The sequence below is a fragment of the Varanus komodoensis genome, unplaced genomic scaffold (genome assembly GCF_004798865.1).
Source record: "Varanus komodoensis strain SLA01 unplaced genomic scaffold, ASM479886v1 scaffold1, whole genome shotgun sequence".
NCBI classification, from domain to species: domain Eukaryota; kingdom Metazoa; phylum Chordata; class Lepidosauria; order Squamata; family Varanidae; genus Varanus; species Varanus komodoensis.
This window is the reverse complement of record NW_025335268.1, coordinates 7,074,864-7,087,667: the sequence shown is the minus strand read 5'-3', so window position 1 is coordinate 7,087,667 and position 12,804 is coordinate 7,074,864. Positions and strand designations below refer to the sequence as shown.

General features: G+C 44.7%; 1 protein-coding gene across 1 annotated transcript in view; it reads right to left on the bottom strand.

Annotated features, from left to right (window-relative positions):
- DNAH14 (dynein axonemal heavy chain 14) overlaps nt 1-12,804 on the bottom strand; it is a 174,927-nt gene that overhangs the window by 50,750 nt on the left and 111,373 nt on the right. Inside the window, 4 exon segments of the mRNA XM_044450129.1 lie at nt 453-547; nt 987-1,112; nt 2,610-2,718; nt 4,679-4,860. Coding sequence (XP_044306064.1) covers nt 453-547; nt 987-1,112; nt 2,610-2,718; nt 4,679-4,860 — 512 coding nt within the window.

The window sequence follows — 12,804 nt, the reverse complement described above, 5'->3', positions numbered from 1 at the left end:
GATAAAAAAATAAAACAAACCCCAACAAACTAACATTGAGGTGCAACTGAATCCAGAAGCCTGCAATTCTCCTATGCAGGGTAGGAGGAATGCAGAGGGGAAGGCTGCTCCAGTGCTCCTCCTGATGAGCAAAACATTTAGAAGGCGGCTATCTGAGTGCGAAGGAAAGCTAAGGTACTACTAGGAGACTGAACTGTACTTGAGAGTGTTCAAACTGCATAGCTGGGTCTCTGAAAAATCTTATGGTAGTCTAGATGCTGTTTAGTGGCCATAGAATTGCACTGCAAATTACCATAATGGAGATAAATAGGAAAGTGCTTTGAAATGCAGTGTTCTTAAATTGTCAGAATGTGTAAAACTGAAAAATGAGGATATTTGTGTTATACATAATATTAACTGAGAACTGTAGGCTGATTTGAATTGCAACCAAGCAACAGCAGCAATATACTTACCTAATTTCTGCAATATGATTCTTATCGAGTGCATCAAGAGCAGCGAGGGCTTTCTCCAAAGATGGCAACACAGCATTAAGTTCTTCTGTCACTTGCTATATAAATTAAAATATGATAAGAAAAGCTAGAGGCTGATTCTTAGGGTAACAAGATATATTTGAACAAATAACCCTTTCTGTACTATAGGATGCTTTTCTTCTTTATGAACCTTTTTTTCCTTTTCTATGGGGTGCAAAACACTCTGACTTGTGTTCAGAAAAACAAGAGTTTTAGAATGTTTGTTTCCAGTCGTCTGCAGCTTGAGCACACATCCCCAACTACACAGAACCTGCAGGGGAAGATCATAACTCAGGATGGATAAAAAATCATATCTCTCGGACACCACACCAGCTACTTTATAGAAGAGACTCTATTCATCCCCTATCCTGCAGGAGTATTAGCATTTGATTAGTGGTCTCAGTGAGCTGTTCATGTTGCAAAGAAGATGCAAATATCCAGCAAGTTACAATTTAAACGGAAGGAAATATGATATACCTCGGCATACTCTTCCACAATGCGTGTTTCTGCAGCCATGGTTTCTTCATCCTGCTTAACAATAGTTCGAACTTGTTCTACTACTAATGCATCTTTGTGAAGCCTTTCCACAAGTTCCTCTATTTCCTGGTGGGAAAAAGGTCTTGTTAGTCCAATATTTTTATCATAGAGGTTCTGAAACAATAATTGATCTAGGGATGGATCCACATTTAGGATCTTCCAGGCCCTTTTCCCCCATGCTAGTTCCTCCTGCCTCCTGAAAATCCTACACAGATTGTTAGGGACGCTGTTGAATGGATGTGCTGCCATAAAGCAAAACCTGAAAAACAAGTGTAGGAAACTTCCATGAGTGGGTCCTTCCATTCACAGAATGCAGACCTTGGATCCAACCCCTAGCTTTCTAGAAACAGAACAAATGGCTTACATATCAAATAGCAAGCCCATTACATGCACAGTAAGCACATGAGGGCTACCTTGCTGAATCAGACCAAGAGAACCTTGTATCCTGCAACTTTGACTCCAACTGTAAAGAGCCATGCACACTTAGAAAATGTATACGCGTGGCATGATGGAAACATCCATCTCCTGTTATCTGTCCCAGGATCTGGTAATCAAGGGCATATATTACCTTTCAGTTGCCATTTAATACATCCATCATGCATGAATTGTAAAAATATTTTTCAAACACCACCAAGCTCATGGCTCTCACTAAATTTTGTGGCGACTTCACAACTAACAACAACAACAATTTTGTATTGTGTGAAGAAATACTTCCCCTTGTCTCCCCTAAATCTGTGGCTAACAAAGTCCTGTTTCAGCATAATGCTGAGTGTGTGAAGTGAGGAATGATGTCCATCACTGCCTTGACCTCACTGCAAATCCAGCAAAGCAGCCATCAGGGACATCTCCCACTCATACTATTCAGGAGTTGTTGCTTTATTAAGTGTCTATGCTAAACTCAGCATCTAAATAGTGAAGCAGTAAATGCGAAAGCTTCATCCGTATCTGCAAAACAGCAAATACTTAAAAAGTCAGGACCCTGGATAGGCACCCTTGCACTGCTCTGCCAAGGCCTCCAACACCACATTCAATCTTCTTTGCAGATGCTAAGGATGGAAAGGGCCTTGGATGACCAAAGATGTGATGGGACCATGGGTTCCAATACCTTGTTTGGGGAGCCTTAACCCCAGGCATTGGTTCCTCTTTATAAGAAAGATATTCCAACAATCCCGGCACTTTAGCTGTTCTTCACATCCCTGTATCATCTTATTTTAGAAACTGAGCAACTAGAACAATTCATAGTATTCCATTTCTTGGTTATTTATAACATGACATTACGCCACCTGCTGTATTTATCCCTTTTCCTTATAATTCTTAAAACTGAATATATCTTTCTCATAGTGATAATACATCAAACAAAGCTTTTTAAATGAGATTTCTCTTATGCTCTAAAATTTACTCTAATTTTTCTTTCCCATTTATGCAGTTTAGACTCCTCCAATTATAAGTTTCAATGACCATACTCATAATCTATATAAAATGTAGCTTAAATTCTGACCTAAATCCTGATAGGAGATACTTCATAGTTTGAAAGGGAAAATACAATTCTAAATTAAAACATACCTTTGATTTTTTCTCTATCTGAGGACCAAGGACAAATAACTCATCTTGCATGTCTGTAATCTGTGAGGTTGCTTCCAGGATTTTGGTCAGTCCAGAATTATAGCAAGCTCTACAAGTTAAAAAGAAATTGAATCTAAATAGAGAATGGACTTCTCTGTTACATAAGTTAGTCAAATATTATATTAGGTCATTTAATATATAATATATTAGGTCAATATTACCTCAATATTAGGTCATTGAGGTAAGCAGGCTACCTCACACTGACAGCCAGCTAAGCACAACATTTATGGAAACATTAAATGTCCAAGCTTCAAAGACCCTCAGGATTGGGCTACGTGCAGACTCTTCAGCAACACTGCCTTTTGAAAATCCAGTAATAGTGTAGGATCTAGGAGCATCATAGGCTGGAAGAGGTCTTCCAGAACTTTGGCGTGAGATTCTAAGAGTATGCTGGCATTCAATTCAATTACTCTTTGTTGTCCAATTCTACAGAAGCAGTTGATACTGCCTGAGTATTGCCTAAGTCCAATTGTTGGCTGGATGAGGGTCAACAAGCTGAGATTAATTTCAGAGAAGACAGAGATACTGTTGCCTAGCCTGTGTATTCAAATTGTTCTGGATGAGATCTTTCTCAGAAAGACTTGGGATGATTCAGGTTCCTACACCATCACTGGATTTTCATAAGGCAGTAATAATGAGAAATCTGTTCACACAATTACTTGTGGTGTGCCAAATGCAGCCATTCTTGAGTCAGTCTCATCTGGCAACAACCACTTGTACCTTGGTTATGTTATAGTTAATTGCAATGCATTTCTATAGGGCTATCCTTGAACAGCATCTGGAAGTTCCATCTGGCACAAAATTTGCAATAGCTAGGCAGCTATTGCATGGTACCATGATCATATCATTCCAATACTGAAAGAACCACACTAGCTGACAACTGATTTGTGGGCTCAATTCAAGATGTCAGTTTTAACTTTTCAAACTTTAAATAATTAAAGTCTGACTATCTGAAAAACTGGCTGTCTTGGTATGAACCTGCTCAGTTAGTAACAGCAACATGAGAGACCATTTCACTTGTTCACATCCAGTTAACTTAAATGCTACAGTTTGACTGGAGAGAGGTATAGCGAATGCACTATCTATTGGCATTTTTCACCTTCTGTAAGGACATGGATAAGTTGCTTGCTAAGCCTACCACCTCCTTTTTAGATCTTTGCCCCTCCTGACTAATGAGACCTGCTCAGGCTAGACTTGCAAAATCATATCAGGACGCAGTAGTGAAACCACTATTGAAGAAGCTAGATCTAGATTCCTGACTATGGTCAATCATCTAATGAAGTATTTCTAAGTAAGGTCTTGGAATGGGCAGTGTCATGTCAGCACAAGGCAGTTTTGGATGATACTGATTGAGGTAGGCAACATTTTTTTCTATTGAGGACCACATTTCCTCAAGATTTTCTCTTGTTCCCCATAAATTGTAACAATTTACATTAAACCCAATGTACATGAAACTTCTAAGAGGAAGCAGCTAGAGCTTTGGGTAGAAATGCTATGCAGCTCTTCCTCTCTTCTACTACCAAATATGAGGGAGGCAGTTGAAACCCAAGACCTTAAACCAGGGATAAGACAGAAATATGGGCTAGGAAATCAGCTAGTCTAGACAGAGTTTAAGGTCTGACTCTCTATAGGGGTTCCTCTCCCAGAAATATCCCATACTGAGGAATTCCAGGATTTGGTGCTGCATATAAAAGTGTAGGAAGGCTCTGCTGCTTTATTTCAGCTACAATTGCTATGGAGCACGTGGTAAAATTTTCCGGCCACTAAATATAAGACATGGCTTTATTAACAATATAAATGGAAAAGGAATGTTATTAGCAATATAACTCAAACAGGAATTTTAATGTGCCTAGCCTTAGAAATAAAAAGGCATGATTTCGCAGAAATCTATCTTCTGGTCAACAGCCACCAAAATGTCGAAGTTAACAAAAATTCAGTAGTTTGTGTGTTATATGTTTGTTTGTTTGTTTTGTGTGTGTGTGTGTGTGTGTGTGTGTGTATTTTCTTACCTGTTGCTCAGATTCTTCTCTTTTGTTGACTTTAATATGGTTGAAAAAGTGTTTATGAACTGCAAGTAACTATTGGGAGTAATGTAGTAGTGCCTTTTCGTTTCCTTCAAGTACTTTTCAATTATGACGGATACATTTTTGTGAATATTAACACAGATCTGCACAAGCACATTTCTGAAATTCTGTAGAAAGTTTTTAAAAATGAAACGGTTATATTTATATATGGCACATCTTTTTTTATAAATACAATCATTTCTATTTAAGAACATCTTGTTTGTCATGTTTTCAGTTGTTCTTGATAGGCTTGCAAATAATAAACATGGTTCCACTTGTAATTGGTGGTTATATATTGTTGCAAGCTTCTGCACATACAGAAGAAGCAAGTCTTAGATATTTAAACAAATAAATAGTAAAGGCATTTTGAAATGTCCAATGTCCTTTCAAAATGGAGGGAGCACATTTTCCAAAATAACTTATGATTATGATGGTTAGTTTTATTATGAAGCAGTAACAGCATAAGAACCCCTTTAGTGTTGTCCCTTCAGATTATGTTGTCTGCTGAGAAAGATGACTCTGAGATGTTCCTGAGATTGCCAACCTGTTCCACCCAACAGAAACCAGCATCTCAGGTGGTCACATGGCTGGGCTCATTAATGAATTGCTAAAGCTAACTGCCATGGCCAAGATGGGGAACACAGGGCCATCTTAACGCATGGGCCTGATGGGCACTTGCCCATGGGCCCCATACTAATCTGTGTATGTTAACCCTTGCAAAATTGGAAAACTTCCAAAATTAACATTAGTTGTAGTTGTCGTAGGGGCCCCAGTACACTGCATTGCCCGGGGCCCATAATGCTGTTAAGACGGTCCTGGGGGAACACTGCCCAGTGGTATTTCCAAGAGAGATAAAATGGTTCTGTATCAACAGCAAAGGTGGTAGCAGAAAGAGGCAAAGAGACCAAGCAAAGGTCCAGCCTGTTGGACACAACAATGACCTTGAGCCATGATTGGAGCCTTGAAGCTCTTTCCCTGGTAGACACACTTTTTTCTCTCGGCAACTAAAGTTGCTACCAGCTGCTTCAAAGAATGAAAACAGAGTCTATCCTGGAGTCCTTTTCAGAGTCTCTAGCTTAAAAGGGTCCAGATACCTCTAAGAAGATTATCTCCTAAGTTTATGTTGTGCAAGTAACATGAATTGCAAGTAGCCAATATTTGCTTCAATGCTTGCATTTAATCTTTTGATATACAGCCATTGTTTTCGTGGGCACATGCTGCTAATGTTTGCCACAGTAACTTGTATCACTTTAAATATATATCTTTACTTGGCATGGCATCTAACAGCAAAACTGAGTTCTCTTTGGATTGACTGAGAACTTACACGGATGTGATGATGGGTCCCTGCTAGGCTACATGAAACACAAAGGAAGTCAAAGAGCTTACTTGCAGTTTAACATTCTTTGTGAACAAAGAATCGGTTTTTTCAATAAGGAATGAGTTTAAAAGGAATTTCTCAAGACACTTTGTAATTAAACATACCTTCTCTGCAACAGCAGCAAAAATGTTGTAAATTATACTTGTGTAGGGACATCAAGTAACCTTAAATAAGTGTTTAAACTAGGCAGGTTGCTCACCTGTAACTGTCGTTCTTCGAGTGGCCATCTGTGCAGTCACACATATGGGTAATGCACCTGCGCAGTGCCTATGGCCAGAAAGATTCAAAAGCTTAACGGTTTTGGCAGGAACTCCGCATCCCCCCCCCCGCATGGTATAAAAGGGCGGAGTGCCTGCCATTTCCTCAGTCAACTGGAGACTGACCATTCGCCCCCTCGCAGAAGCGAGTGATATAACAGTGAACTGTCGGACCCAAAAAAATTTTTTTTGAACCATTATCGAGGAGAAGAAAAAATTGGTACAATATAAACCCATTCGCCAACACCGAGCGGGGCCGGCGGGTGGGTTGTGTGACTGCACAGATGGCCACTCGAAGGACGACAGTTACAGGTGAGCAACCTGCCTTTCTTCGTCATGGCCTCTGTGCATCACACATATGGGTGATCAACAAGCTTCCCAGGCCCGGAGGCGGGCAGTGTCGCTAATGAAGAACAGAAGAAAGGATTGCCCGGCCAAAGGAGCAATCATGTCTAACACGCACATCAAGGCGGTAATACCTGGCAAAGGTGCAAGGAGCAGTCCAAGTGGCAGCCTTGCAAATGTCCTGGATTGGAATGCCAGAGGTGAAAGCAGAGGAGGCAGCTACCGTCCTTGTGGAATGCCCTCTGGGCATGACAGGTAAGTCAAGTTTGGCGAGCTGGTAAGCTAGCTCGATGGTCTGCATGATCCACTTTGAAAGTCTCTGCGAACCAACAGGAGAACCCTTATCACAGCCCGAGTATTTAAGAAAGAGGCAGTTAGATTTGCGAAGGGACTCCGTGCAAGACCTGTAAAAGGTAAGGCAATGACGATTGTCAAGAGCATGCAATGATTCTATTGGTGTAGTAGGTGAAGGGAAAAAGGCAGGTAACACAATCTCCCGGTTAATATGAAAGGGAGACATGACTTTTCATAAGAACACTGGATCGGTACAGAGAACGACTTTCTCCTTATGAAAGTTAAGGTAAGGCGGATCTATCCGCAGTGCGCAAAGTTCACTAGCCCTTCTGGCAGATGTGACTGCGACCAGAAAGGCAGTTTTCCAAGAAAGTAGACGTAAGTCAGTAGTTGCCAGGGGTTCGAAACGAGGTCGAGTAAGTGCCTGTAAGACAACTGAAAAGCTCCATGTAGGGATAACTGGTCGAATTGGTGGCTGGAGATTCTGCAGACCTTTGAGGAATCGTAGTATGAGGGTATGAGAGAAGACCGAAGATCCCTGCACCTGCCCCCAAAAGTGGGAGATCACAGATGCATAAACTTTAATGAAAGATGGTTTAAGTCCCGACTGATAGAGTTATAAGAGAAATTGAAGGATATTTTCAACAGAGGCCGAAGAGACAACAAAACTGTTGGATTCAGAGAAGGATGCGAAGCACTTCCATTTAGCCGCATAAGACTGGTGAGTTGCAGGTCTTAGGGCAGACTGAAGAATGAACTGGATATCAGGATGGAGAGTGCTTGGGTTTGATGAGGAGCCTATCGGTAGCGAAGAAGAAGCTGCTGCATCGGGACGGTGTCGGGCAGGTACAGAAGTCCCAGGATTCACCGGTACTGAAGTATCCCCGTGGATCATCGAATGACCCAGGCTGGGAGGTTGAGTGAAGGGAGATCCAGGTGGCGAACAGCTCCACGCTGCTGAGTTATAAGGTATGAGAGGCAGGCGGAGAAAGGTGCTGCCAGACAGGTGGAGAAGGGTAGGGAACTATGGTTGATGGGGCCACCAGGGGGTGATCAGGATTCCTGTGGCACAGTCATAGACAATCTTGGCTAGGACCCTCATAATGAGCGGAATCGGGGGAAATGCATAAAAGAACACGTTTGTCCATGAGATCATGAGCGCATCCCCGTCGATCCTGGGCCAATGCCGGCACAAGAGCAGAACATCTCGTACACCTTGTTCGTGTGGATGGCGAACAAGTCTATGTCCGGAGAGCCTTAAGTCCAGAAGAGGCGATGGCAGGTTGAACGATCCAGTTCCCATTCATGGGTCGTCGACATCTGCCTGCTAAGGACATCAGCCTCCTCGTTGTCAGTACCAGCCAGGTGAACCGCGAGGAGGGTAATTTCCCTGAGGATGCACCAGTCCCACAGTTGCATCGCCAAGCAGGCCAGGGGGACAGACTTCGTCCCGCCTTGCTTGTTTATATAGAATACAGTGACAACGTTGTCGGAGGCAATTTGGACAACGTGTCGCCAAAGAGTGTCCTCAAACAATCAAAGGGCATTGAAAACTGCTAGGAGTTTGAGGTAATTTATATGTCTGGTGGATTCCTGACGGTCCCAGGTGCGCTGTGTACGGAGACCGGCACACAGAGCTCCCCACCCGGTAGGGGAGGCATCGGTAAAGAGAGTCAAGGTCAGGTGAGGCGGGCGAAACGGGATGCCCAGAGACAGATTGTGCCGCATGGTCCACCATGAAAGGGTCTTGAGGACAGAGGACAGAAGGCAGAGAAGATGGTGAGGCGAGTCTCGCTGAGGTTGAAACAGTGCGTTGAACCACAACTGGAGTGGTCTCATCTGTAGTCTGGTGTGGGGAACTGTGGATACTGTAGAGGCCATGTGGCCAAGAAGTTTCTGCACCAAGAGTGCCAGAACAGTCCTGTCTATGTGGATTCGACAGATCGATGAACAGAGAGTGTCCTGTCGAGTTTGTGGGAGGAAGGCTCTCGTCAGTGTGGAATCGAGATGGGCTCCAATGAAGTCAATGACCTGTGAAGGAGTATGGCTCGATTTCTCATGATTAATACATTGTCCCAAACTGTGCAGGAGGGAACAAATAGTTTGAATTGATGACCAAAGGCCTTCCTTAGATTGGGAGACAATTAGCCAGTCATCCAGGTAGGGGTACACTTGAATGCCTTGGAGCTAAAGATGCGCACATACTGGGGCCATACATTTCGTAAAAACCCAGTCCAACCGGAAGGGCGTTAAACTCGAACAGTTTGGAACCAACAGTGAATCGCAGAAGACGTCTGTGGGACAGGTGAATGGCAATGTGAAAATAGGAATCTTTCAAGTCCAGAGAAGCAAACCAATCCTCTCTCCTAAGCAACAGAAGGATATTTTGAAGGGTGGTCATCTGAAACTTTTTGGTTTTGATAAACCTATTGATGCCACGTAAGTCCAGTATCGGACGAAGACCGCCATCCCGCTTGGGGACCATGAAATATCTTGAGTAGAACCTGTGGAGCCCCTCAGAGTGTGTAAGCTGTTGAATCACTCCTTTACAAAGAAGCTGTTGAACTTCGTGGACGAGGACCAACGAGCAAGGAGTAAATCGGATCAGTCCCGGTGGGGGCACAGTATCAAACTCAATTCTGTATCCATGCTGTATGATGGATAAAGCCCACTGATCAGATGTGATGGACTCCCAAATGGGGAGTTGACTTTACAGCTGATCCCCAAAAGGAAGAGGGAAAGGTGAGTTAAGGAGAAGAGGAGAGGTTCGCTCATTCCGTCAACACTGACGCTTGTCAGAGTTGGGACAACGACAGTTCTGCTGGAAGCGTTGTTGCTGCTGCTTCCGATGCTGTTGGCATGGTTGGAACTGTTGACGGCCCCCGAATTGTGGATAGGGTTGATATCTGTAGGACGGACGAGACCAAGACCACTTACGGCGCAACTGGTTAGGAACTTCCATCTGACGAGCTGTGACCCTCAACTCATGGATAGTCTTCATCTTGTGGTCCGTCCTGGCATTGAAGAGCCCGGAACCATCAAAGGGCATGTCCTCAATTCAACGCTTCGTCTCATCTAGAAAATTGCAATTTCAAAACCAAACATGACGACAGAGGGCTATGGTGCTGACAAGGGCCCTTGAGTTGGAATCGACATGGTGTCTCACCATGGAGAGCTGCTGGACTGCCACCTGCATAGCCTCTTTGATGAAAAGTCAGGCTAAGTCTCTTTGCTGGTCCGGTATTGAGGCAGTAATATTTTCCAATTTTTGTATGAGAAAATATTGGTACCGTGCCAGCGTGGCCTCATAATTGGAAATATGGAGGCCAAGCCCTGTAGCTGCATAGATCCGGCGAACTAGCATGTCGATCTTACGACCCTCTTTGTCATGGGGAGTAGTGTGTCCCCTCAACTCACGTCCTTGGGAGGACTCAACGACAATTGAGTTTGGTCTGGGATGGTGCAGGAGGAATGGTATATCCTGCTCACGGACTCGATACATAAACTCATATCGGTGTGAAGTAGGCTGAGGCTGGTTAGGGTAGCTCCACGGTTCCATCATTGCCTGGCGAAGGGTAGTGATCAGCGGCAAAATGATGGCGGCAGACTGTTCACCCTTGATAATGTTATAAAACTTGACTGTGTTAGGATCGAAATGGTGCTGGGCCTCGATCTCGAGTGACCTCATAAGCCTCGCCATAAACTCCCCAAAATTCACATAGGGCTCCTCCAGTGAGCTGGGGCCCTGTGTGGAGATCACCGCGTCTGGTGATGTAGACGCCACTTCAGAGTCCTCTGAATCTGAGTTGTAGTGGGGTGGGAGACTAGAGGAGGAATCAATAGGTGAAGTGGGACACCTGGACTGAGTCACTCTGGAAGTCAAAGGAGCGTCCCTCGGAGCCGGAGAGAGGGCACACTCACGCACCGACAGGTAGTAGCCGTAAGGTGGATAATCATCCCATGGCTCATGGTGAGATGGCCTATAGGGCGGGTGCACCCATTCTTCCGAGGGTTGGACAGAGGCACACTGTTGGCATCGCACCTGCGGAGGAACAGGTCTCGGAGAAGGCTCAAGCGACGGCTGGGGAGTTGGTGAGCGAGCCATTGGCAGAGAGTCTCAAATTTCTCCGTTGGAGATTGATCCCAACAAGGGAATGTCCCGGCATTTGGGAGAAGACTGGAAGGATGGCGTGACCCATCTTGGAGACCTAGGCGGGGTCACTTTCATGGCCAATTGGAGGGCCGGTCCGGTCGGGGTCGGTACTGAGGCAGCTGTGAAATTTCGGGAATGATGGAGCAGACGAACCCAAGTCACAGTGCCTGGAATGGTCAGGCTTCTTAAGTTTGCAAGCCGACTTATCCGCCTTGTCCTTCTTAGGCTTTTTATGGCCTGAGGACTTGTCCGAGCCACTATGCTTCCTCTTCTCCTTTTGCTTATGCGGAGATGCAGAGGAGCATTGACCCTCTGGCAAAGGGGCACCATCAGCCGACAGGCGTGGTGGAGGAGTGGTGGAAGAAGTAGATGGAGGCGCAGACTTGCCCGCTAGCTGATCGGACTGAAGCAGGGCTTGATCCCACAGAAGTTTACGCAAGCAGTTCTCTCAGTTTTTTCTCACCTGCTTAGTAAAGACCTGACAATGGTCACATCTATCTGTGCTGTGCCCTTCTCCAAAACAAAGAAGACACAGATCATGTGGATCAGTAGGTGACATTTTAGAGCCACACTGTGAACACTTGCAGAAAGCTGCACACTGCGCCATCAAGGAAAAAGAGAAGACAGTAAAGCGAAGACAAGAGGAACAATATTTTTTGGTTTTTTTTTTCAAACAGGGAAAAAATGGGGAGGGGGAATTGAGAAGAAAACTTCTAACAGGGAAGGAAAAAACTTGGAATCAGAATGACTAAGAGAGAAATAACAGCAACTGGTAAACGTGTACAAACTGAGAGACAAAAGGCTTGAGGCACAGCGAACAGCGGTCACAAGAAGACTGAGGAAATGGCGGGCACTCTGCCCTTTTATACTATGGGGGTGGGATGCGGAGTTCCCGCCAAAACCATTAAGCTTTTGAATCTTTCCGGCCATAGGCACTGCACAGGCGCAGCAGCCATATGTGTGATGCACAGAGGCCACGACGAAGTACTATAGCTTATCAGGAATCCTCTGCTGCTGCCAGTGAGCAAGGTAGTGCAAGTTCAAACTGAGTGATTCTTGGGCAACCAAGAAATTATACAGTGGTTCCTTGACTCACAAACTTAATCCGTTCCAGGACTCTGGTCATGACCCAAATTGGTCATAAGCCAAGTCAAATTTCCCCATAAGGTTCAGTGTAAATAAGATGAATCTGTTCTGCAACTACTTTTTTTAATCAGAAAAACGTGAAGAAGCAAAGTGACAAAGAACAACAAAGATCATGGCCATCTCCCCCCCAACCCCGCGATTGTGCGGGGGGGTGGGGGAAGACAGGCACGATCACAGGTGCGATCGCGGGTGCACTGAGGGGAGACGGGTGTGGGCACATGGGGGGAGGTGGGCGCAGGCGTGCTCAGGCAGGGAACACGGGCGCAATCGTGGTCATCTCCCCCCCAGGACAAACACAGCTATCTCTCCCCCCCCCCCGCACAACCATGATGGCGTCCGTGCAGGGAAGGCGGGCGTGCTCATGATCATTACCTGATGCCGAGTTCGCAACCTGCAGCAAAATTTTTATGAAATTTCTGTTCATGACCCGATTTGGTCATGAACTGAGGCGTTCGTGAGCCAAGGTACCACTGTACTGTGCAAATTTATCCATGTCTAA